This window comes from Anguilla rostrata, chromosome 6 (genome assembly GCF_018555375.3).
Source record: "Anguilla rostrata isolate EN2019 chromosome 6, ASM1855537v3, whole genome shotgun sequence".
NCBI classification, from domain to species: Eukaryota; Metazoa; Chordata; class Actinopteri; order Anguilliformes; family Anguillidae; genus Anguilla; species Anguilla rostrata.
The window spans coordinates 29,292,265-29,318,686 of NC_057938.1; the positions used below are offsets into that span (position 1 = coordinate 29,292,265).

Sequence of the window (26,422 nt, forward strand, 5' to 3'; positions counted from 1 at the left end):
AATTTTTGCTATCCAGCTAGCCAAGTTAAGATAAAAGCACAACTATAACGTCCTCATAAAAGCAAACTAGCTAGCTAACGTTATCGATAACATTGCCTTATGAAAGCAAACTACCTAGCTGGCTAACGTTAGCTAGCTAGCTAAATGAATATAACCAGAAATAATCTAATAGTCCTTAAAAGGCACTCTAATTTAAGTGAACCTAACGTTAGTCAAATATTTGCATTGTCTTGACTGTAAGCCAGCAGCGCAAACTATGGGTCTCGAGTTATCCATGGGTTTACGGGGCGTGGAAAGGGGAGTGGTTACTGTATTCGTGACGCACCAAGTTGACAACTTTCTTAACCGGTTGAAAATAGGACGATAAATTTCTCCAAAAATACAGAACGGACATATTTAATACTTTACTCATTGTATTTCTTCAATGCCTCTTGTGCAAATAGCACATAAAACCGAGAAAGTGTGAAAATCACCATGGTACTCCTTTAAAATGTATTATAGCGGTGCGGTGAAAAATCTTGGGTGCACCTAAATGAAAAAGTTAGGCGCACCAGTGCAACCAATGTAAAAAGTTAGTCTGGAGCCCTGTATGAGAGCTGCTCAAAAGCGCATGAAGCTAATTCATGGACGCAGCCATGTTTGACTATGGGTTGTTGGCACCAGAGTGTGCGCACTGGTTACCTAAAGGTGAAGGATCACGGTAAACACAGAAAAATGACGTTAACCAGTGGCGGTGCGCTCCAAAAAAGCTTTCAAATGGTCTGACTAACTGTGGCTACTGAACTGCGACCGTGGCTTTGCTGGCTAGCTACAGGACTCATTGTGGCCATTTCTGATATGGTTTCTAACATTTCTGCAAGTAAAAGTAATAAATAAGGCAGTCGATATTTTTATAGAAGCAATCGGCAACAATGTACATTACATTAGCTAGCTAGGTAGATAAGTTGTATACTTATGAAAAAGCTACACCGACCTAGCAAGACTAAAATGTGGTGAGAAGTTGTGGTTAGCTAGCTAACTAAATAACTATTAGGTTTCACAAGCTAGCTATCGAGGTCTTACTGACTAGCCACAGCCAGTTAGCTAGACAGCAGAACAGTTGTAGGTGGTTTCCGAATGATACAATCATTCAGTGGCAGTCGACTGTTACAAGTACTTAGATCTAACTAGCAGGCTAGCCACAACTTCTGACTGGTTTAAATCCTACAGCGAAGAAGTTTTGCACTCAGTCATTCTGTGTTATGGGAGCTAGCTACTTTCTAGCTATTAGCTACTTGTTTAAATTAAAGAAGATTGGAGATTTGATTGTAGTCTAAGCTTTCTAAAGCCGTAAAAGTCCCCCCTACAGGTTGTAGCTCTTCCTAGCCAGCGATACCCTGATCTCAAGCGTAATGCACCGTTGTGAAAAGCGATTGCAGACTGGGACAGCTAGCTAATATAATTCACTTGATTTATCTGCTTGCTTCCCACATAGCAAATTTCTTCTGGCACGGCTCTGGCCCACACAACCCATTTTCCCTCGGCCCAGATACAACGAAGAATGAGGGCCCATGGCCGGCCCAGATCTGGTTGTCAGACAAGGGCCACACATGGGCCATAACAGGGCCAAATCTCAGCCGACCAGGAGCCCATAACTGTCCCTGTTCTGGACCAGAACCAGTTTCAACTCTGGAACCTAATCTTAGCCTTAAGTAAGCCATACTTATGCCAGCCTACAACCAGAGTCCCCAAAACTGAGCCGCATCTGGCCCAAATCAGATACTTGTGTACAGAGCCCCCAAAAGCCGCATTCAACTCTTATCTGGCCCTTATGTGACCCAAATCAAATACATTGTGTGCATGTAGAATAAATAAATTACAAGACACTTATTACAAATAACCATTTATTTTTTCTGTATAACACATTTCAAGACCTCAAATGCACATTGAAACATACAGGTAAAATTGATGCGAAACACTTTTAATAAAGAACACAGGCCTACACAAAATGAGTGTAGTTAAGTTTCAAGAGCTCAACACAATGCATCAGGAAACATATACAGGAGGCACTGTCCATACACTTGTACTTTGGACGGATGGACCAAACAACCAACCGACCGACAGAACTGCTGGTTGCAACTAAAAAAAATCTCACTGTTCAAGTTTCACCGCTGGAGTCAGAAAAGGCTCTAGCCGCTCTCTTTAAGATTCAGCAGAACTGCTGTGCTGTTCTGTGCTCTCCTTTCTCCTCAACCGCTCTCTCCTTCCTCCATCCCTGTCAGGGGCGAGTTGAAGCCATCTCTGTATGTTAACCTCAATCTCCTGGTCGGTGGCGTTACTTGTTAGGCGATTTCGTCTCACAGCAGCTAAGACGCACACAAAATTTATTAAATAAATAAAAAAATTAATTAAAAAAAACTAACACCCACAGCAAAGGAATTTGTTAGTACACAATTAGTAGTAAAGAGCACAATTCTTGGGCCTGATTGCACCACCTGAAGTAAACTAATTTGTTAAATCAGATACAGCCATTGCTCACATAGAAAAAATTACTAATAACAACATCCCTTAACAGCAAGTGTCGAAAGCCAGTCTTGCCATTTATTTGACACTCTTCGCCACAGTGTTTGACATTGTTGCCTTCATTATTCTCCACACACTTTTTCTCATGTCTGCCCCACCTTTCAGTGCCAGTGCATATGACTGTGAATGAATATTTCATCATTATGGTAGATGATCAATAAATGTACACTCTCTGGACAAAATAATAGAAACATCAGGTTGGAAGCAGAAAAGATCATGTTTTTTTAATGCTGAATGGTTCTTCCAAAAGTAGATTCGAGATTCTTACCATTTGTTTTTTGAAGTTGGGGCTATTTCTCAGCCGCTGCTCCAGGTTTTGAAGAGAATGGAGATCAGCCACAGGCAGCAGATCTGGTTCAAGGCCCATCTCTTCTTCTCTCAAGGATTTTAGCCCCTGGACAGTTTTGAAGATAATTTTCAATTGGTCCATCATCATCTCTTGATTAGTGAGAAGATTACGCAGGAGAGCTGGGGAGAGAGAAAAAAAGAAGAAAAAGGTTTTGTGGATAAGTAGTTAAACAATTATTTGTAATCTTATCAAAATTAACAGGGTAAAGTACAAGACGGCAGATCACCAGACCTGCCAACCTGCACGCATTTTGTGTACCAACCACGCAATTATTGGTCAAAGTACGCAGGTACGAAATGCCAGCTTAAACTACGCAAAAAAAAAAAAAAAAAAAAAAAAAAAATATATATATATATATATATACATACATTATTGTAATTTAATTACGGAAAACAACCAATTAATACAAAACAATACCGTACATTTATTCGGTATTTAAACTACATCCCTCAGATTGAACCAGATGCTACGACCTTATGCTTGTGGTTCTTTAACCCCTCCCCGACCCACTCAACACCCACTGATACGCAGCGGTACTTTATTATCCACCGAGGCGTAACGCTGCATTGCTGAGGTAAAACGGGAAGTGGGGAGTAATAATCAAGCACAAAAATGTGACCGTAAGGTTAACATATAAAACGGTAAAACATGTTCGGTAACTTTACGAGATGATGCATTTCAAGGGGTGTATCCTAATGATATAAATTTGTGTATATAGTTAGCCGTAGTAATAGCTCACATGCTATTTAGCCTCGTTACGAGATGTGTGAATAACTGATGGGAGTAATTTAGCTGCAGTAACGCTACGGAGACTCCCTGTTCAAACTTTGAATCGCGCACGCTCTGTTGGAGCAAAGTAACCATTGCAAAGGTGTTTGACTATAGACTGCTAACGTAGCAAATAATTCCTATTATTGCAGCCAGCCACCCGACCATCCTTGCAGTTAGAAAATAATCATGTCGTCAGATGACGAGGATACTAATAAGGAGAGAGAGAGAGAGAGCGCAGCAGACCTACTAAAAAGAAGCGAGTCCATGCGCCCCAGAAGTTCCTCGCAAAATATCAGGAGCAATGGCCGTGCCTCCGCCCCTCACAACTTCCGCACCATGCATTTTGCACATTGTGCAATTATGATTTTGACAATAGCCACCAAGGAGCTTCAGGTAATAATTTGGCTAAACCTCTAGTTACAAAAGCCTACATTCCTAGATAATTTTTCAATTGAATACTATTTTTTTCATTAGGCCTATATGATGTGTGCCTATATAAGCTGATTCAATTATTTAATTATAAAATGGAAATCATGAACAGAAACTTGGTTTATTCATAATTGACAGTGTTTTACATTAGAATATAAGCTTTTTTATTACATTACAACATACATTTCTGTAAATACTTGAAAATAAAAATATATGTTAATATACATAATAAATTATTTCCATTTTTATTAAATAAGTGAATGCAATTCACTTATGGTTATCAGTTTGTATAAGCGCACACATCATATAATGAAATATTAATCATGAAAAAATTGTTTTAAGCAGGTGTACTCAAATTTTGACTTGAAAGTATATCATAATATAGCCCAGTGCAGTGCGAGTGATATTTTAGAATCAGGTCAAATTATACAATTTTGCCTGATCACTTTAACAGTCAAAACTAGAATTATGAAGAAAGGCTTGTGTGTGCGTGTGTGCGTGCAAAGCGAAGTGGTGCGAAAATATGTGAACTAAGCGTTACACTGACTGTTGTGGTACTAAAAATATTTTCCTAAGGTTGGCAGGTCTGGATCACCATCACTTATAAATATAATCAAATACTCACAAGTATTAAGAACAGTTTGTGGTCTCCTAAGCTGTCTGTGTGGCTAAGCTGAAATGTTCCTTCTCTGGTGCAGGTCAGGAGATGTACAGCTTCTCTGGTGCAGGTCAGGAGATGTACGGCTTCTCTGGTGCAGGTCAGGAGATGTACGGCTTCGCTGGTGCAAGTCAGGAGATGTACGGCTTCTCTGGTGAAGTTCAGGAGATGTACGGCTTCTCTGGTGCAGGTCAGGAGATGTACGGCTTCTCTGGTGCAGGTCAGGAGTGTGGGGCCCTCTGGATTCAGTAGAATTTATACTGGTAGCATTCCCTCTAGGAATATAGTGTTTTGGAGAACAAAGATGTCCTCTAGGTCTGGTGGTCTGAGTGGAATCATTCCCTTGGGAATCGGGACCAAATGAGTGAAAGATCTTTGGTGCAATAGGCAGTGCTCCTGGTCTGCAGAGAGATATAAGCAAATGTGGTATAAACATTTTACAATAATAATAATACCTCAGATTTATATAGCGCTTTTCTGAGCGCTAATCTAACTCAAATAAACAGCAACCCTAACCCCAACTAACACTTCTTACTCCTTGGCTTAGCTTTCGGCAAGGCATCTTCGATCTCATCATCATCTTCACCAGGCAAAAGGATGTTCTTTGCTCTAATAATGAAGCACTTAATGTTATTTAAAATGAATATGCATTAGAATATAGAAATGTATAAATAAAGATAACTTACGTTCTTCTTCGTTTTACTTTAATTGGAGAATCCTCCACATCTGTCCCAAGGTCTGTGTGTTCAACAGCTTCTGGTAGCTTTAACCTGGCCTCCTTGTAATCATCTGCAAAAGAATAACAAGAACTGACCATTTGATTCCATGTTAATCAATGGCACTTCCGTTTTTTCAAACTAACACAAGATTATCGCAGTCAAGTAACTTTGACAAATATAAGCAGGGATAAGTGTTAGAGCGACCAGAAGATCATATTAGTGCGATCAGAAGATCATTTTAAGGTAGGTTTATAACGCTCCTGTTAGGGGGGGGCGAGGGAATGGACCCAAAAGCGGAACACTCAAAATCCACGGGGTGAACGCTAAACAAAGAATGTTGCTTTTAATGAGTACAAAAAACAATAACAAAAACAAAGCCGCGCAGGGCAAGATTCAAAAGACAATGCGAAGTTAGCAAAGCACAAAAACAAAGAAAATCCAGAAATCCAAGAACGAGGCAAAAACGGAGCACGGGCAGGGTAGAAAACACAGGGAGCAAAACACAGAGTCACAAGTTCACGAGGGAGCACAAACCGAAAGATAATCCATAACGCACACACAAAAAACAAGGACCAGCACCTGAGTCAGGGAGAAGGGAACTTAAATAGACACGACACTGACGAGATACAGGAGGGCACAATGAACAATCAGGCCACAGAGAGGGAAGGGAAAACGAGACAACTAACATACAATTAAACGGGGTGAAAGGACAGATCTAAAAACCTGGCGGCCCAAAAAGGGAAACACAGACAAACCACAGAACATGACAGTACCCCCCCCCCCCCCCAAGGGACGGCTCCTGACGTCCCAGAAGGCCGACCTGGGGAGGGAGTGAAACAGAGGGTGGGAGCTGGAGACAGGACAGAACTCAGGAATGGAGCAGACAAGAGACAGGGGGACGGGGAACAGGACTCAGGACTGGAGCACACTGGAGACAGGACTCGGGACTGGAGCACACTGGAGACAGGACTCAGGACTGGAGCACACTGGAGACAGGACTCGGGACTGGAGGACACTGGAGACAGGACTCGGGACAGGGAACAGGACCCGGGACTGGAGCACACTGGAGACAGGACTCGGACAGGACTCAGACGGGGAACGGGACTCGGACTGGACTCAGACGGGGAACTGGACTCGGACGGGGAAAGGGACTCGGACTGGACTTAGATGGGGAAGGGGACTCAAAAACACAACACCGAACTGGCCTCAACACACAACGAAACGGACTCAGACACCGAACTGAACACAGAGCCTGAAAGCAACAGACACTGGACTGGACTCAAAACGCTACATGGAACTAGACTGGAACAAGACGAGACAGAACACCGGACTGGACTGAGACGAGACAGAACACCGGACTGGACTGGGATGAGGCAGACACACCGGACTGGACTGGGACGAGACAGAAACACCGGACTGGGCTGAGACGGACAAAGAAACGGACTGACACAAACACAGGAACAACACTGGGAGACCTACAAGGACAGACAAAGGGACAAGCAGGCGGGGAGGCACACGGCAAGACCGACAGACACACTAAGGGACAGACAGACAGGGAAGGAGAGGGGTGAACTCAAAGACTGACACACGAACTGACAAACAGGCAGACAGGACAAAAAACACGCAGACTGACACACCGACAGACAGGCAGACAGGCGGGAGAACAGATTGGCTGACGGGCCAACGGCCTGGGGGGCAGATAAACAGGCCAACATGCTGGCCGACAAACACGCGGGCAAACAGGTAGACAGGCAAGCGGGCAGACACCGGGCGAGGCAGGAACACTAGGGGGAGCACGGACACTAGGGGGAGCACAGACACGAGGGGGAGCGAGAACACTAGGGGGAGCGAGGACACTAGGGGGCGAGGGAACGCTAGGGGGAGCGGGAACACTAGGGGGAGCACAGACACTAGGGGGTGCGGGAACACTAGGGGAAGCACAGACACTAGGGGGCGAGGGAACACTAGGCAAGGCGTGAACACAGGGCAAGGCATGGACACTGGGCAAGGCAGGTGGCTTCGCCTGCGGGACAACGGGCGGAGCAGGTGGCAGTGGCCCCTGCGGAACAACGGGTAGAGCAGGTGGCAGTGGCCCCTGTGGAACAACGGGCAGAGCAGGCCGCCCCTGCGGGACAACGGGCAGAGCAGGCGGCCTTCCGGGGCTCGAGGCGGAGCAGACGGAGGCCCCTCCGGGGCTCGAGGCAGCTCAGGAGACCTCTGCGGGACGGCGGACCGGGCGGGCAGCTCCTGCGGAACGGCGGGCTCCGGCGCACTGGGCTGGGAGTACTTCTCGGCCAGAGGGGGCATATCCGCGGCCCCCTGGAGATACTCCTCCCAGTGGAATGCCGTTGCTAATAGAGCTTTAAAGTCACAGCACCCCTCCAGGCCAGAGTAAATTAGCCCACCGTGGAGGGGGTCCCTCATGTTGTCCCTAAACAGTTGGCAAACTATGGACTGGGGCAGGTCCGTCTGTGCGGCCACAGCGGTGAACTCCTTCGCGTAGTCCAATAATGGGCGCGACCCCTGGCATGTATCAAAGAGTCTGTCTGCCATCTGTCTACTGGACAGGGGGGCCTGTCCAATGGCAGGACTTGGCCCGGAGGTCCCCCCAGCCACCACCGGCTTACTCAAAACCGGTGGCATTACTAAACAAAAAACAAACCTCAGGAAATGGTAAGAGGGGGAAAAAAAAAAAAACTCCGCTGGGTCCAGTGCTGGCTGGATCCTTCTGTCAGGGGGGGCGAGGGAATGGACCCAAAAACTACACCATCCATTGACGATTTCTCCCCTGAGGGACTGTGGCATCGGCCCATCTGTATGTTCCAACTTAAATTCTTTAGCCGTTTGTAAATTAAGATCATGACTGGAGCTGGCGCCATCAATTTCAGACAACCTGCGGACCACTTGAGTCAAGAGATTGCGTGGCCCCTTAACCATTTTTTTAAGCTGTCCCAAGAAATTTTCAAATGGAAAAGCTGAAATGAGATCCAAATTACCATGGATTTTGACATCTTCACAAAGGTGCACCAGACCATGTATATTGTAAACTACAAAATCTTGCCCATAAAGCTGGCCAAAGTGTTCAACAAATGATACCAGTAAAGACTTAGCAAGATTGTTCATCCTCAAACAATATTCTGAGCTCACTAAAATGTATACACTAATTGACAAAAGCATAAAATTGTCATATAGTTGAGACTTCAACACACCCTTTAGTACCACAGGACCCGTGTACAACAAGAACTGACGTAGCTCTGTTGCCTTCCACCTATTTATTTCAGCCAGTGTACGTGGTCTTCTGGCAAATTTGGTTGTGTCCCTGCAACATACCAAGAATTGGCCAAAATTGAGTACCAGTGCTCTTGCAAAGGGGTAGACCATCAAAATTCAGCTGCAGTCTAAAGGCATGTCTATCTGGGACAACAGACCACACATTATCCACAATACTACGAAATGCATTTAATATTCCAAAATAGTGAAATTTTCCACTCGCCAAAGTCTCTATGTTTTATTTATTTATTTTATTGTTTATTTTTACAGGGACAGTGCACAATTAAAAAGTAATTGCACCAGAGTTAGCTAGCAGTTCATTTACATCTGTTGTCGCTGGGCAGGTATACAAATGACAACCACAAAACAGCAAATACACTACATAAAACAGCATAATACATAAAAGTCCATCAATGTGAGATAGTAAAAATCAGTATGATATATATGATAAAAACAGTATGATTTGTCTGATAAAAACAAGGCAATCATTAGTGGTGGCACATTTGTTCTGATTTTAGCCAAGCTTGAGGCTGGTTTTAAACACTGCAAAGCTTCCTGAGTTTCTAATGTTTGTGGGTATGGAATTCCACTTCCCCACTACTTTAATTGAGAAAGCAGATTGCCTAAAGGCTGTCTTTCCTCTAAGGCATCTAAAGGCATCCTCTAAGAGGAGGGGGTGGGATAATGTTAAACATCAGGCATGCATCAGCGTAAAATAAGAAGTTATAAAAATTAAGGAAATTATATTTTTTCAGAATGTTACAGTGATGTACGTTGTTTTTGTGTTAAGTAATGTTCGTGCGTCTTTGGGCAGAACAGGATGGTGAGGTTGTAGGATGGGAGAGCAGGGCTGTTACAGCCATCAGGGACACGCCAAACTCAATTGCCCAGTCTTGCAGAGAGCCCCTTAAATCAGGAATGCGCCCACTGCTTGCATCACTGTGATGCATGTCCTCCTCCTCATCAGACTCATCAAACCTTTCTTTTCTCTCCATATTTACAGGGTTCCCGCGGCTCCTTAAAAAGTCTTAAAAGGTCTTAAAATAAAATTAAAGGTCATAAATTGTCTTAAATTTACCGTAAATTTGCTGTAGGTATTAAATTTGCGGATGGTGCGTTTAAGGCTGATTGGAAAATTGTCACGCACAGTGGCCTACCCTAAAACGTCCAATAGCGTGTATTTGTTTGCTTAACTTAGTATTAGACAACGAGAGACTCCGCCATTAATAGAAGTTTTACGTTACGTTTACGTTACGTTAGCTAGCTACAGACGTTGACGTCTGGCTGCATGTCATCTTTTTGTTGTCGTCAGTCGTGGTTGCTAGACAGTGGTGAGCTAAGATGGGAAGATGCAAGTTTAATGAAAAATGGTTGGAGGAAGATAGGTTTCGGAGGTGGTTGGCGCCGGCAGGAAACGAGGCAAAGTGCAATTTATGCCGAAAGACGTTCACGTTAGGGACCATGGGGGTGAAAGCCGTTGAATCCCACGAGTTCTCAAAAGCACCAGCGCTACGCAGCGGCAACTAGTGGGGCTATGCTAATACCTGCGTTGTTTGCACGTAGCGGACCTGAAAGTTCAGACTCCCTCGCAACTTCTCAGCAGTCGGCTTTCAGCAGTTTTATGTCACCGCCGGAGATACAAAGGGCTGAGGTGCTGTGGGTTCTCCACACGGTGAGCAGTTACCATTCATTCAGATCAAAATGGTGATATACGTAGCATCTTTGCCGCTATGTTCCCTGATTCGGAATATGCAAATTCATTCACCTGTGGTGAAAATAAAACCGCCTATGTCGCCAAATATGGCGTCGCCTCGTTCATTAAAAGAGAGTTATCGCGCAGCGTTACTGAGAAAGCCTATGTGCTAATGTTCGACGAAAGCATGAATAAAACAATAAAGAGCAAGCAAATGGATCTCCATCTGAGGTACTGGACCACTGATGAGATGGGCACCCATGTCATCTCCCGCTATTATGGATCGCAGTTCATGGGCCACTCCAGAGCCAAGGACATGTTGGATCATTTCAATGTAAGTAATAGTCTCTCTCTCAATTTTTTTTTTTCAATTCACATTTTTTTAATTGGCATGAATGTCACAACAACAATACTGCCAAAGCATCAAGAATCAATGAAACAATAAATACATTTCATAACTTAAAACGTGTAGCACAGTCGTTAAAACTTGCTCTGTGTTAGGGGTGGGCGATATGGAAAAAATATACCACGATTTTTTTTGGGCATGATCACGATCCACGATATGATCACGATTCTTTTTCATGTTGGTATTTAAGACTATTTTGCAAGTTAATGAACAGTGCAATCAAACTAATATCCCTATTTAAGAAAATATTGCCCTTCAAGGAAACAAAACCTAAAAGAAAAAGAATTACAGAGACCCTTAGGGCCGAAGTACCAGAATTTAGTCAAGTGCAATTCTGCAAAGTATTAACATTCAACAATGCTTTCTCTTGAGGTGATTAAAAAGGTTTGTCGTGTTAAATAAACGGTCTAAATGTAAAAAAAACACCTTCATACATATACATGTAGTTATATTAATACAGTCGTATTTACAATATCAACTTTAAGACAAGCAATACGCTCGGAATTATCTCATAGCGACCCAATAAAAGCAATGGCGTAGACGTTGCTTAATTTCATAATAGCTTAATAACTGCTTTCCTAACGGCTATTTTGCGTGCTGCGACTTGGCTTACAGCTGTGAATATGTACGGATTCCTAGACGTGCTGATGGTCACCACCCTTTCACATATTAATCTCAAATGCGCAAAATAGTACAGTTCTATAGTATGCTAGCAATTTTATGTCAAGTTCCATTTATTTATATGGGTTGGACGTTACACGTCCCCTTAGCAACCAAAAGCTAGCGCTGACCACCTCTGACTTATTTGCTGGCACAGAAAAAAATGGCGAAAGTACTGAAAAAATAGATTTTAGGTTTGGCTGAGAAAACGCTGGATGCCGTGTATGAGCGTTGTCAGTGCAACTGATAGAATGTGCCCGATACTCCCGATCTCTCTGGAAAGGCAGATCGTGGAAACATTTTAATCGTTGGCGATGTAACATGTCATATCGCCCACCCCTACCTGTGTGTGTGTTCGCGTTATATTGTTGTGTTTAACTGTTTATGTGTATGTATTTGTGTGTGTGACTTTGTATGTGTGTATGTATATAAGCAAGGAATAATCATTAAAGGAACAAATAATTACTGTGATTATTGCGATTTGTTCTGGGTCTTGTTTTGATGGATGTTTTTGATTGATCTCTCTCTCTCTGCTATATAAGCACAACCATTATTATTATTGTTGTTGTTATTAGGCTAATAGAACCTTTCCTTAACCTAATGTGGATTACTTGGCACATCGAATTGATCATTCCCTCCTTTTTTCAAACATGCAGGAAGGTACAAAGGAGCTGGATCTGAGCAACATGCTCTCTCTGTCAATAAAGGACCCAATGTTAATTGGAAGTTTGTTGAGCTCTTACAAGAGGAACACAGAGAGCAGTGTGGTGGAGCCCAACTACAGATTGTTGGGAGTTATGGCCTTCACACGATGCACAACTCGTTCAAGAATGGCTTCGTGGTGTGGCAAATTGAGAAAGTCCTCAGAGCCCTGCACTACCTGTTTCATTGTGCACCTGCAAGGAAGGAAGACTTCATGTTGATGACCAAGTGTGGTACGTTTCCTCAGCCATTTTGTGGGCATCGTTGGCTGGAAAACCTGCCAGCAGTGGAAAGAGCCATTGAAATTTGGCCATATATCGTCACCTATGTGGATCAAGTCAAAGCCAAGAAGCTCCCCAATCCAAGGTCGTCGTCATATGACACCATCGCAGAAGCCCGGATGGATCCCATTATCCTGGCGAAGTTGCACTTCTTCATGAGTGTGTCAAGAAGTTTTCAGCCATTTCTCGCAAAGTACCAGGCAGATGCCCCGATGATTCCCTTCCTCTGCAAAGATTTGGAGGATTTGATCAGGGTAGGCCTAATGACTACTACAAATGTATTGAAATGGTTTAGTCGTTCAAGCACCATTAATTACAGAGGAGACAAACAATTAAACAAAGTAATGAGTTTTCAGCATGTTGAATTGGTTTGTAGTTAGTATTGTAAATACCGTAATACCTTTTTCCAATTATAAATTTAAGCCTATGCTATTCTATTTTCAGAGCCTTCTCATACACTTCATAAAGCGAGACATCCTTGATGTTTCCCCAGTAAAGCTGGTCAAGCTTGATGTGACGGACCAAAAGCTTTGGGTCAGTCCAAAGCAAGTGGACATTGGCATGGGAGCCACAGCTGCCCTCAAGGTAACTCTGATACATTTATTACCTTAGATGACTTCAACAATGTGCTATAGCAACTGAAAAATCACTTGAGCAGTGAAGTAATTATGTTGAAAAAGTAAGAGATTAGATGATTTGTTTAAACATCAAGCAGTTGACATATTAACTGGATTTGTCAAATTTTGTGTAGTGTACGTTACACATAGGGAGAGTTTATTTGGTGTTTCAGGTGACACTTGTGGCTTTTGTGCTTTTGTCAGGGAATGTCAGGCAGTCAGAGTGGTAGAAGTGAGCGCGATGCATTACTGTTCATGCGAGACAGCCAGAGTGCTCTGTCAAAAATTTGTCAGAACATTCTGTTGAAGTGCCCACTTAAGTACCCCACTGTCCGAAACATGATGTGCCTGGACCCCCCAAAGATGCACTCTGAGCCAGACGTGTGCCTGCAGAAAATGAAGGCCCTCATCATGAAATTTGTGCAGGACAAGAAGTTGTCAGGAGGAGTCATAGCGGGTAATATATGTAGACATAAGAAATGAACAACTAGCCTAGTGTTTAGCATAGGGCAGGCATGTCCAAACTATTCCATAAAGGGCCATGTGGCTGCAGGTTTTCATTCCAACCAAGCAGGAGCACACCAGGCTCGACTCATTTAATGAACTGATCTCAGTCTTCAGACAGTTGATTAGTTGAATCATGTGTGCTCTTGATTGGTTGGAACAAGAATCTGCAGGCACACAGCCCTTTATGGAATAGTTTGGACATGCCTGGCATAGGGAATCTTTGGGCACCTTCTCTAAATGTTATCTCGCGGCTCTCCTCAATGTCTTTGACTAAGATGATGTTATATTTAATCAACAAATTGCCATATTTTATATTTTATATATATATATATATATATATATATATATAGTATATTGAAAATAAATCTCATGTGATTTCCACAAGATATAATTTTAATTGGAAAATATTACAAATAATGTGCTTGTCTTTATCTAAATGCAGGTGATGAGATTGTACAACAGTTTCAGAAGTTCCTCTTCAATGAGGCCAGAGGAGAGGAATTCATGGGCTTCAATGTGTTGGATGGAAAATCGAGAGTTGACAGCTTCCTGCACAAGGCCATGAATGGATATGCAGAACTTTGGGGCTTTGTGGAAAAGCTGTTGCTGCTGTCCCATGGACAAGCTACTGTGGAGCGTGGGTTCTCCATAAACAAGGAGGTTGAGATGTGCAATATGGAGGAGGACACTGTAGTCTCACAGAGACTAATCTGCGACTACGTGAGGGTGTGTGGTGGAGTGGTGATGGTGCCACTAACTAAAGAGCTGCTAAATGAGTGTGCAACTGCACGCAACCGGTATAGGATCCACTTGGAAGATGAGAGGAAGAAAAAGGGAAAGACAGAACAGATGGGCAAGAGAAAAAGGGCTGAAGATGAGCTTCAAGAGCTACGCAAGAAAAGAAGTACAATCACAAATGTATGCGAAACTCTAGAAAAAGATGCAGATAGCCTTGCAGAGAAGGCTGAGAATACAATGGGGACCAAGATGGCAGAACTCATCACTAAATCCAACTCCATGAGAAAAAGATGCAAGGACAAGAGAGGAGAATTGGTGGACCTAGACCGTGAAATTGAGAAGAGAGCAGCAGAGCTACGCCACATGTCTTGAGGAGAGTTTGGGGTGGTGTTACGAAACAATGGTGGGGGGGGGGATGTTGAACGGCTTTGGTCTGTTGACCTGTTGACCTTCTCTATGCATTGGTTTCTCTCGTTAAAAGTCATGTGTACCACTCATAACATTTGTGTTGTTTTTCAAACAAAGTCTTGTACATTCATTTTTTAACTTTTTGGCTTGTGACAGGCTGTTTTGAGGACTTTTATTATTTAAGCTTATTCATATGCTTGAACTGTTCTCTGATTGGTTAATGGTTTGAATGGAAAAGTGTGAATTGACAGTATTCTCAGTGCTGAACAAAAGAAAGGAAAAGTTAAGTTTTGTTTCCCAAAGTAGGACTCAATAAATTGTCTCTTTTCTATCAAAGAAATTGTTTCGACATTTTTTGGGTCTTAAATTATGTTTGTTGAGGTCTTAAAAAGGTCTTAAAAAGCATTGAATTTGACTTTAAAATGGTGCAAGAACCCTGATTTAGACCTTGCTCACTCTCTCCATCACTGTCAGCCTGCATCTCTTCACATCCACCTGAAGCTTCAACAATTAAGCTGTCCTCCAAATCTACATCAAATTCTACACTTTCCTGCTCCGTTCCTACTAATTGTATTAGTTCATCAACTTTTTTCACTGCTCTTCTTCTCACATTGCTCCACTCATTGTAAGTCATTATGTAAGGCTACATAATCCCAATAACTATTGAGGTTGTGTGGACCAGATTTACCTAAATTGTTTGATATGAGTATTACAAATTCTACACCGCAGCAGCGCATCAAATCGCGGCATAAATTTGATCCGTGACCCGCCTAGTGCGTCTGGAACTCTGTTGTGAGGGGCTGTGTGCAGTTTCAAATCTACAGGAAATTCTGTGGTTTCACTCGGTGATTGATTTGTGACCACCAGATCTACGTAGATAGTTTGGTATGAATGTTTCTATTTTTGTGCCGCAGCAGCGCACCAAATCCCGGGATGAATTTCAGATATGCTGCGCGGAGCCACTGTCTCTGACGACGTTTCTAAGCCGTGACCCGGCATTGTGCATAGAGACAGAGCGAAAATTAAGTCCCACACCGGAGGGGAAAACAATTCATCGTTCTCCATTGACTTTGTATTGCATGAAGGTGCCTCCTTGTCACTTTCGTCTGCTAGCAAACAACAGAAAATTGCCTAAAAGCTAGTGTGTGGTGGAATGCACCATAGACATATATACATAGACGCCGCCTTGGCCGCTTCGGCCCCTTGCTGAGATACATCAACGTAGCAAGCAAATAGCAAGAAATCAAGCTTGTTCTAATGAAAAACGTTTCAGCTAAAATTAATAATACGTTCATTACTTTCTGGCCAGCTTGCCAGGTTAAAATTATTGTGGTCATGTTCAGTTTAATTCGTTCAAAATCAAAACATGGCTTGCAAGAAAACATTGGTAGGTAGCTAACAAGCAAAGCTAGCCTTACAATCAGGGTTATTTAATGCTTACAATCCTACTCAAGTTAGCTAGCAATGCATTTATTACTTTCTAGCCAGCTTGCCAGGTTAAAATTGACTGTGGCAATTCCTTATGACAATGAATTATTTTCCACCACGTAAGTAATTCAGTTCATGTAAACCTAACTTTTATACACACTCCTCTCTTGAGCGTCTAGCAGCGATTATAGCCTATCGAGATTCTAAGTAACTGGAGACAAAACTTTTTTTAAATACTCCACGTAGATCATAAACCCTTGAATATAAAAATGACTCATTGAAATCGGTTGAGAAATGTAAATGTTATTACATTACATTACATTAAAGGCATTTGGCAGACGCTCTTATCCAGAGCGACGTACAACAAAGTGTATAACCATAACCAGGAACAAGTATGACGAAACCCCTAGAGAGAAGTACCGGTTATAGTGCTTTTTATCCAGAAAAACCGCAGCTCCCCCGTTTACTTGTATTTGTTCACAGGCCAGTCTTGCCTGGACCAATATGGCGCGACGTTGACGTACGATCCAAAGGCCAATGTGGCGTCTATGTATATTGTCTATGAGGATCGTCTGAATGCACGATAAGCAGTTACAAGCACTCTGATGTAAAACTATGCAGACCAAATTGGAATGAAATATAAAATCCTATATGTTCTTCTGTGGGACTCAGAACAAAAATCGGTGCCTGGGTCATAATTAGATCAGTGTGAAGAAATTTTAGAGATAAAAAGTTCTGTCAAAAATAATTTAATTTGGCCAGGGTAAATTCGTAGTTTTTACTTAAATGGGGAAATTTGCTTTTTGGCAACAAAGGTGTACACTGCAATTCCTTGAGTAACCACTGGAGTTTATGAGCTTCATTGAGAATAGATGAGAGCAGCACATCCGGGTACTTTTCCCTTGCATCATGCCCTTTTGCGTGAAAGCAGCCCCTCTAATTTGGCGGTAAATTCAAATTCCGAAGGTCTTTGCCAATTTAATAGCATAAAATAAGAATACCGTATTGCTTTTTAGCTATTAGGAGCCCAAATCTTATAGCCAGTCAGGCAAACAATTATGTTATGTTGCCGATCAACGATCGGTGTCATTAAAGAAATAGGGGTTGATGAGTGTCCTTTCAGTCTGCCTCCATCAAAGTGGACAAACGACCTCACCCAATGGCCGGAGGTGTCATATCCTGACATATACAACTACCTTATTGAATCTCCAGGTAATGTATTTCTGACATTTGTCACTTTTTCTGTTGTTAAGATACTTTATTTTGCTGTTTTATTAGTCTGTCCAATGTGACAGTACTGTAAACTAATTACATCACTAACATTAACATTGATGATAATCATGACATAAAATCACTTCAGGGAACAGGCAGGTGAAGCCGTTTTACTTGGTACCTATGTTTCAACAAACCAGGGGAAAAGCCAGCTTGCTGCAGCCAGTGCTAGGATGCTAGCTGTTAGCTAACTCAACCCTTTTGTTACAGGCTAACATTAAATTGGGATTTCCTTGGCTTTTCAGAATGTTCTAAGTACTGCCCGTTCAATGCAGCATCAACATTCACTACTTTGACTTTTAACATTATAACTGTTGACTTTAACATCATTAACTAAACTGTGATGAAGTGTTTGCCACAGACGTACACGTTTTGACTGGCCAGGTCCCACAGTTTACCATTTTCATCCTCTCTGCGGATGGCCTGAAGCCACAGATCTCTTCTTTTACCGTCCTTTGCTCTTTGGGGAAGTAAAGAAAATTGTAAACTGGGTTTTTTTTTACACTTTCTTGTACGTCGCTCTGGATAAGAGGGTCTGCCTACCTCAACTGCACCTGTCTTGTCTAAGTATGTGCAACTGCACTGTCATTCTGATTTTCAAAATATGTGTATTCCTTTACAAGTGCTGTGAGAAGACTGAAAGTCTATGTTACACCGAAGCCTTGCGAAGTTTCATTATATCGTGTAGGCCTACTGTGCAGAATATGGTTTGTAATGACAAATAAACCTGGCTTTGACAGCTAGCTAGCTAGCTACCTGCTGATCCAGCCCTTCCTAATGTTCCCGTTAGCTAACATACTATACTCACCGAAACTTTATAAACGACATCTTTCATGCTGGCCCTGACAGACCCGCTAATCTGCCCCTGGCTGTACATGACCTGCTGTACATGGTTGGACTTGAAATGATTTTCTCCCTTCTTAACACAATTGTCCTGGCCATTGAAAAAATGCATTAAGCTAAGCAGTGACACTGCCATTGTCGTAGGTATAAGCCAGAGACTGTACAAAAATATAAGATAGCTAGCCACCGGTGTTGGGTGAAGTTGTCCCTAGCTGCTGGTCCAGAGTCAGTTATTTTCTTCCCCTACTAATGGTTAAAGTTAGGACCTGGGAAGGGAAATCTGATCCCAGACCAGCAGTTAGGAGCAACTTCACTCTGGAGCATAGGCACCGCACTTGGCGGGTAGACTTACAAGCTCACGTGGTTGTGACGTATATCGTGCGACTTAGATTTTAGTGTAGTTCAGGACCACCAACACATCGTAAATCGACATAAATCCATTATTTTTCCCTCCAGAGATTGAAATAAATAGAACCAAGCACATGCTACGGTAGAGAATGACGGTCCCAAAAAAACGTGAGAAATATTTTTTTTTAATCGCTATAGATATTTTACAATCAATGATTTTTAAAAAGTCAATAGGATTTTAACATTGTGCTGTGACGTCACGAACCAGACGCCCCCTGGAGGCAATTTGACTTACAAGCTCAATGGGCTGAAGGAACCTTTTAGTTCCCTGAAAAGTAGTTCCTGGGACTAAAAGTTCCGGGTAATTTTGGTGGAAACGCGGCTTAAGTCTATGCAGCCTCTGTTGTTATTGTTTGCGGAAGTCTGCCGGAAGCTAAGTCTGGGCCAGAACAACGCACGTGCGCAGTAACGTTTGTTTATGTTGTTAGCGTTGAAAGCGTCTATAAATAGATAACAGAACCAAAGAGATTCGGTATTCGAATCTCTTTGACAGAACTCTAGATGGCTAGACAGATATACCACAAGATAACTAGCTATCAAGTTAGCTAGATAGACAGATAGATCGATATAGCAAGATAGTAAGCTTGCTCCCCCTAGCTAAGTAAATCCCCCTAGCTTGTCTTCTTAAAGAAGCTTCAAAACTGCATACAAATCTGAGCGGCTTTTGTCAGCTGTATTTCTCGTTACTTCAGCGGGGGTTTAACATGAATATGGACGCAACGAGACTTTTAAATATGGTCCCCCCACGTTTTGTAAGGATGATTTTTCGCTAACGTTAAACCATTTTCCTGCCGCTATTAATAGTGATGCTGTTTTCTTTTTTGCAATCGATAAAAAAATTCATAGCTGGCTAACTTAGGTAGCTTCTCTGTGTGGTAAACAAAAGTTATTTTTTCTCTCTCATGGTGCGACCCCAGCTAACTTACAGTAGATTGCTATGAAACAGTGTGCTGTTTACCTGTGTCTGACGCCCCGGCAGTTTAGAGTCGGAAGTTATGTGCCTCACACAAAAAAGGAAAAATGGCGGCGCCCTAGGTCAGGGCTGAAAAACTTGTGTATAGCAAATCAGTGGGTGACGTCACGATCACTTCGTCCATACTGTCGAGTCCAACTGCCTTTAATTTAAGCAGATAATAGTTTGTTTTACTCCCGGTTTTGCAGTTTCCTCTACTAAAGGCAGCCAAGTCGCAGCATGTTTTGCCACTCACTCCGACTGAGGGGGCGTATTCCGGTGGGAAAGTGACGTCAATGCGCGGTTGCTAGAAAGCGACCATTGTTGTAGTTTCAATAAAGCAACTTTACATTACATTCATTTATCAGACGCTTTTATCCAAAGCGACGTACAAAAGTACATATCATTGTCATTGGAACAACTACAAAACAGGCTCGATAAGGTACAATACTCATTTCGTACAGCTATGTATAGCTAAGAACACAGTTCAGTTCACGCAGTGAACATTATTCTGACCGAGTTTATGCCAAGTCAAACTAGGGGGGGAGAACAAGCTACAATATTAGGACAAATACAAATGACAAAAAATACTGAAATGCAAAACTGGTTAGCAACTTACTTTTTTAAAAGCATATTACAGCTTCGGAATCCTTCGGAATTTATCTCATAGAACAAAACGTGAAACTCTCTTAGGCTTACGTTTACCACAGACCTTATTAACGAAATCCCTATGGGAAAAATGCATTGGAAATCTGAGGGAACCCATGGCTCAAAAAGCGAACTTACTTCCGGGTTTTTAGGACTACAAACTGTAAACCAGCCTCACTGAGCTCTCATAAAGAAGTTTGTGTTTTCGTCACTGGTCAAATATCGGCTCACATCCAGTGTTCCGTGAGTAAGTTTTGAGTGGAAACAGGACTTCCATCACCACAGAGATGACCAGTACCGCTAACAGTAGGCCTTACCATGTTATTGTGTTCGGAGCCTCGGGATTTACCGGACAGTTTGTTGTTGAAGAGGTCACACGAACCTTATCAGACGGGCCGAAAGGAACGATGAAATGGGCTATCGCCGGGAGAAGCAGACATAAGCTGGAAAAAGTTCTGGAGCAGGCATCCGCAACGCTGAGTACGTAGCATTTTACCTAGCTACGTTGGCCGTCGGTAGCTCGCTAGGCATAGCTAGCAGTGTCGATGTGTTGTTAACGTTTTCTTGATACGTTAAGGGAAGTTATTGTCACTAACGTTAGGGAGGTCAAACCGGTTTTGGCGATCTTTCAGAAAACATTTTTACAGTTTATTCTTCATACATGATGTCATAAATGCTACAGTATAATCACATAACAACATATAAATAGCAGAGTTGCCAGAATATAACGGTTGTTTGCTATAATACGATTTAAAAAATTAGCTGCTTAGTTCCCTCGGCATGTAGTCAGTCGTTGAAGGGACACATCATCGCCTGTGCGACTTTTAGGGTGGAGTTATCTGTTTTTCTTCAACAAAACTAATCTAATAAAAAAATGGCAAGTTACTCACACATACAAGACATACACCGTCTATAACTCTTTAATTCAGACTGCCAAAATCCAGGCCTGCCATTAAAAGTATTGATATCAAAATGACGCCAAGTTACGGTACAACAAACAATATAGGCTATCTTGCCTCACCGAAATTAAATAAGATGTATTCCAAAGCAATGCTACCCAGTATTTCCTCAATTCTTTCAAGTCACTTGGCCCTGCGTGTAAAAGCATGCATGGACAGGCCAAACATATGTGTGGATGGCTTTCTCACAGTCTAGATTGATTGAATAGGCGTCTATATGTCCAATTTGTATTGGTATGTAGGCTACGTATTTCGCTGCCCAGCCTTTCTGTTGCGTGAATGATTGTATGTTTCTTGGTATAAGTGTGTGTGCGTAAATGTGAATGTAACATGCTGCGAGGGAAATGTCCCCATGGGGATAAAGAAGTTATCTATGTGTGTATGTACAATATGTATTTTACATGCAGTATTTATTGTACGTAGCAAATATACAATCACTTGTACATTTACTCAAATTCAGTTCAGAAGCAAGTATAAACATATGTTTTCTGGAGAAATATGCTTCCTGTTGTTACTCACCAGCAGTTTTCTACATGAATTTCAATGTGTTCTATGAGGCAATTCGAAATATTTGACACTTTGATCTGACACAAAGTTTGCATGACATTGTAAAATGGTAAGATTACAAAACACAGGGCCAAGTGACTTGAAAGAATTGAGGAAATATTGGGAAGCATTGCTTTGGAATACATCTTATTTAATTTCGGTGAGGCAAGATAGCCTATATTGTTGTAGTACCGTAATTTGGCGTAATTTTAATATCAATACTTTTAATGGCAGGCCCGGATTTTGGCAGTGTGAATGAATGAGTTATAGACGGTGTATGTCTTGTATGTGTGAGTAACTTGGCATTTTTGTACGTTGAAAACGTGGTTTCTATGAGATATCATTTCTTTTTGCAAAGCGTTTTATTATGAGAGTGAGAAATGTGAAGCGACCCTGTAAGAAGCGGTTGTGGATTATGGCTATCCTTTTGTGAATTTGTACAGTCTGATGAGCGTGTACCGTTTAGCAGTTTCGGTTTGTTATATATGTAAAACAGTGGCTGTGACAAAGGGTGCGGTGGCGTAAGTGTAAACACATCAGAAACGCAGGTGAAATATGGCCAATGTGACTCAGGGATTTGACGGCCATCCAACAAGCGTTGTTTGACAAAAGAATCAGCAAGCCCGTAGAATTAGAGCTCCCTAGGTCGCAACTTGTGCACTCTTCTGTCCTGCTCGGTTGACATTTGGTTGGTCTACAAGATAAACCCGACATTAGCCCTAAAATATGCCAATACAGCAGTGACAACGCTGCTCACTGAATAACGACATACACGAGACAATTTTTCTTTAATTATACCATGTCATTCTACATTCAATATCTGGGACTAAACATTGAATAAATATACAATCTTACCATTGGTTTTACGCGTAGAGATGTCCCTTTTGCGACTGAGTGGTCATATATTGTCTTGGACAATCCGTTTGGGATTCCTGTTGCTTACGGCGTTGTCGCCGTTTTTCGTAAGATTTGGCTTCATTGACAGTTCATTTATTCAGTAGGTGAGAGTATAAGCTTTCTAACGATGTATAACATGTATGATTTTGCATTTGGAATAGCGTTTTATAGTTCAGCGCAACGGAATATTTTCTTATCGCATTCACTTGCGCTGTGGCGTAGCATAAAAGACGATTCACCTAACTAAACGTTGTCAACGATTTTCATAATTTCTTGTAGAGTACTATTATTATTGAGGACTTCAGGGCTTAGCTAAGCCATTTCTTTGCTGATAGACCTATCTGACATCGTTTTCTGACGCAAAACAGAAGCGGATAGGACTTTGTCATTGATTTTCTGTCTCTATACTAGGCTACTAAACACAGATAAAATGTCATGTTGCTATGTAAGTATTACTGCTCAAAATATTTCGGTTATATACGTTCTTTTCGTTACATACGTTCTTTTTGAAATTGGGTGTCTTTAAATAGGTTAGTGGTATTATATAATGTGGATTTTTCACACTGCAATGTAAGCGTTATTGTAATAGTTTTTGTGACCCATGGAACAGTGATGACGAGAGTGTTGGAACGTTGCTAAAATGTGGTGGACGGTTGAAAATTATTTTCGTCCCATCTCCATCCGTCATTAGGCTATGCTGAGAAATAGCTAAACCATTTTTATTGATAGTAAATGAGTTTCTCTGCAAACGCGCGAAAACACGCTGGTATAATAAAACAATGACGGTAAATATAGCCTATATATGTAGTCCGCCTCATTCTGTTGTTACCATAATATAACAGACTTTCTTGTGTCTACAGCTGCAGTTTCTCGCTGCAATTACTATTGAATATAAACAAAAGACGCAAATGATGTAGTCTGCCAATGTCCAAATAAATAATAAGGTATTCTTCGCACAGCACGCATGCTAGCAGGAATGTCCAGTTGATTTTTCATTTCGTTTTTTTTTAAATGTCGTATTTATTAGGCTATATGAAATATGTATTATTATCCTATCTGTCTCTGAGGCGCTCTGAAATGTGCATTCTCTGCTAAGCTGAGCAATGGATTGGTATATGTGTCTGACGTAGTGTTGCACAGTACACCGACACTTCAGCACTTTTTCAGTAGTTAAAAAAAAAAAAAGAAAGAAACGGTTCGGTATTAGAATTTTCCGACGTTCAGTAGTTTTGCGTCAAATGTAAAAGCCAGGGACATGTGTCTCCAGCATTACCGATTGAGAGGATGAAAAGTTATGATTCGTCAGAATCTTCGCTAGATGGCAGTAGCAACTAAGGTTGGCAAGTGAGGTGACCTGCGCTTGTGCATTTTTTCGTGGTTGATATAGCGCAAGCTTAGACTCAGTTCACTTCAGTAGCAATAGCTGTTCTAATTTGTAAATATTTTATTATAGGAAGATGCTGTATTGTTATTGAAATGTGCTGTTTTTAGATATATTTTAAAGTGAAAGACCTGTTTACAGATAATTTACTTTACAATTGTTTAATTTTTGAAATATGTTTAATATAGTTTTCTATGGTTTGGTGCTGTAACACTATAGTCCTATGCTTATTGATATGTTGAACAGGCTTCAACTTAAAGGTTGTTAATAAACTGGGTTTTTAATAAACAGTGAATTCGAAAATGAGGTCATCCCTTGTGGACATTATGTTTCTGATCTATTAAGGTAATTTCAGTATCGTTAGGTACTGAGTATTGAATCAGTATCGTTTCAGTATCAATTATCGTGATACTAAACCTGGTATCGGTATCAAAGTAAAAATTTTGGCTATCATGACCAACACACTATGGTGTATCACTTTTTTTAATATGTTGTGGCATGGAAGGGCTGCAGAGCTTACATACCACTGGGCCATCAATGCTTCGACATGCCTCCTAAGTGTTTACAATCTTAGTAAAGGCCTGTAACCGAAGTCGGCCAGAGCAGAGTCCATGGCGACGTCAACTAAGTCATCCTGCCAGTGTCCTATACACAAAATTGGCCATAAGTCCATCACTTTATTATACAACACAGATATTCATAGACTATGATGGGTGCAAGGTGTTGATCTAGACAGAGCATTTAAAATCGCTCCATGGGGCGCGATTGTGCCAATGCTTGACCCCCCAACTGCGCTTGCGTTTATTAGTTCTGATTTTTCTCGCAAAAATGCCTGAGGCTCAGCAACCATAAGTCCTGAGCAACCAAATTTGGCAGGTGGTTCCTATGGCCCCCCACTACTCAGGCACTAAAAATCACGTACGTTGGCCAGATGGTGGCGCTATAACAAAGGGTTATGACTTTAAAAGGCCATAACTCCCACACCATAAGTCAGATCAACACAAAACTTCATCGACCATGCATCTCAAGTGATCTACAACTTTGCTATTGGCTCACCTTTGTCCAGCCATATTGTTTGCCCGCCATTTGACTTTTTATGGCTGCAGTTTCAGTCGCTAAATGCTGAGCTCCAAATCTTAAGTTCGACCTAGAGCAACCAAATTTGGTAGGTGCTATTGGGACCACCTATGTCCACCGTATTGTTTGCCCGCCATTTGGACTTTTTTATTAGTTTCAGTGTGGAAGAGCTGTAGCTCCAAATCTTAAGTGTTACGACATCTAGTAAACTCCTTTACGGCAAGCGGCTAGAAGACATCCATGGCGACGCAACTAAGTAATCCGACACCGTCGGGTCTAGTTTTTATCAGTGAGGGGAGGATCTGAACTTCATAATGGACGATATTATCTATCTGGGCATTCATAAAAATATTCTTTCACCACTCAAAAATCGTATTCCGTCATAGCAACAAGATAAACCCGACAATAGCCCTAAGATATGCCAATACGGGAGTGAAAACGCTGCTCACTGAGTAACGAAATAAACGAGGCATCGTTTTAAAAAATTATACCGTAGGCTGTGTCCCAAACCGCATACTTCCATGCTCCACACTACCGTGCTCCGGAATATGCACTCCAGGCAATGCTTGGGACTATGCACTCTGAACCATGGAAGTGCGGTAGCACGGAGAAACGGTTAAATGTGTGGGATGCACTTTGTGACGACATCTGGACATAACCTTTAACCTTTGCCGAAACTATCGGTGAAATTCCGGTAGTAAACCTGAGGGGAATAACATGAGAGCATTTATTTCATATTGTATTTATTTCGTATTTATTCAAGCGGACTTGACGCCGTTACCTATGTAAATGCAAGTCCTGTAAAGAATTACACATAACTGTCTAAATGGAAAAAAAACAACTTAATACATATACATTTTAGTTATATTGATACGACCTCTTTTACGATATCGACTAGGAACACGCTTGGAATTCCTTAATCGCGACTATTATTAAGTACATTGGTACAAATGCCGCTTCAGAGTTTCCAACTGTACTCCTAATGGCTATTGCTTCCTGCGACTTGGGTGACAACTGTGAATATGTAACGGATCGCTAGAAATGCTAGTAGGGACGAGCCTTTTTCAATTAACCTGAAATACACAAGACGGGACACTTAATCTTAGCTGTAACTATCGGAGAAATTTAGATGGTAAACCTGAGGGGAATAATGTTAATTCGTTAGTTCGCTAGCTGAATTGGTACTGTATAAGTGGGCTGTGTTACTGAAATACTCTGATATAACCAGTTATCAGTAACAT

The 26,422-nt window shown here is 41.8% G+C and overlaps 1 protein-coding gene and 1 long non-coding RNA gene across 7 annotated transcripts in view; one reads left to right on the forward strand and one right to left on the reverse strand.

Moving 5' to 3' along the window:
- Positions 1-26,422, forward strand: part of LOC135257879 (saccharopine dehydrogenase-like oxidoreductase) — a 385,462-nt gene that overhangs the window by 275,184 nt on the left and 83,856 nt on the right. Inside the window, exon 1 of one of the 3 annotated variants that reach the window (XM_064341104.1) lies at positions 20,407-20,801. The exons of 1 other annotated variant lie outside the window; for it this stretch is intronic. In XM_064341104.1, the coding sequence (XP_064197174.1) occupies positions 20,609-20,801 (193 nt within the window). In that variant the 5' untranslated portion in view covers positions 20,407-20,608. Of the gene's footprint in view, positions 1-20,406; positions 20,802-26,422 lie in introns of those variants that run through there. One more of the 3 variants, XM_064341103.1, reaches the window with a different exon arrangement.
- On the reverse strand, positions 1,888-20,413 carry LOC135257885 (uncharacterized). 4 transcript variants are annotated; one of them, XR_010330792.1, is made up of 7 exons: positions 6,906-7,609; positions 5,456-6,616; positions 5,296-5,378; positions 4,737-5,170; positions 2,831-3,030; positions 2,533-2,682; positions 1,888-2,345 (listed from the first exon to the last, which is right to left on the reverse strand). It is a non-coding gene; the product is annotated as an uncharacterized LOC135257885 (long non-coding RNA). The 4 variants fall into 4 exon arrangements; XR_010330793.1 differs by lacking the exon at positions 6,906-7,609 and adding an exon at positions 20,293-20,413 and having other exon boundaries at positions 1,889-2,345; positions 5,456-5,558; XR_010330794.1 differs by having other exon boundaries at positions 1,889-2,345; positions 4,737-5,165; positions 5,456-7,587.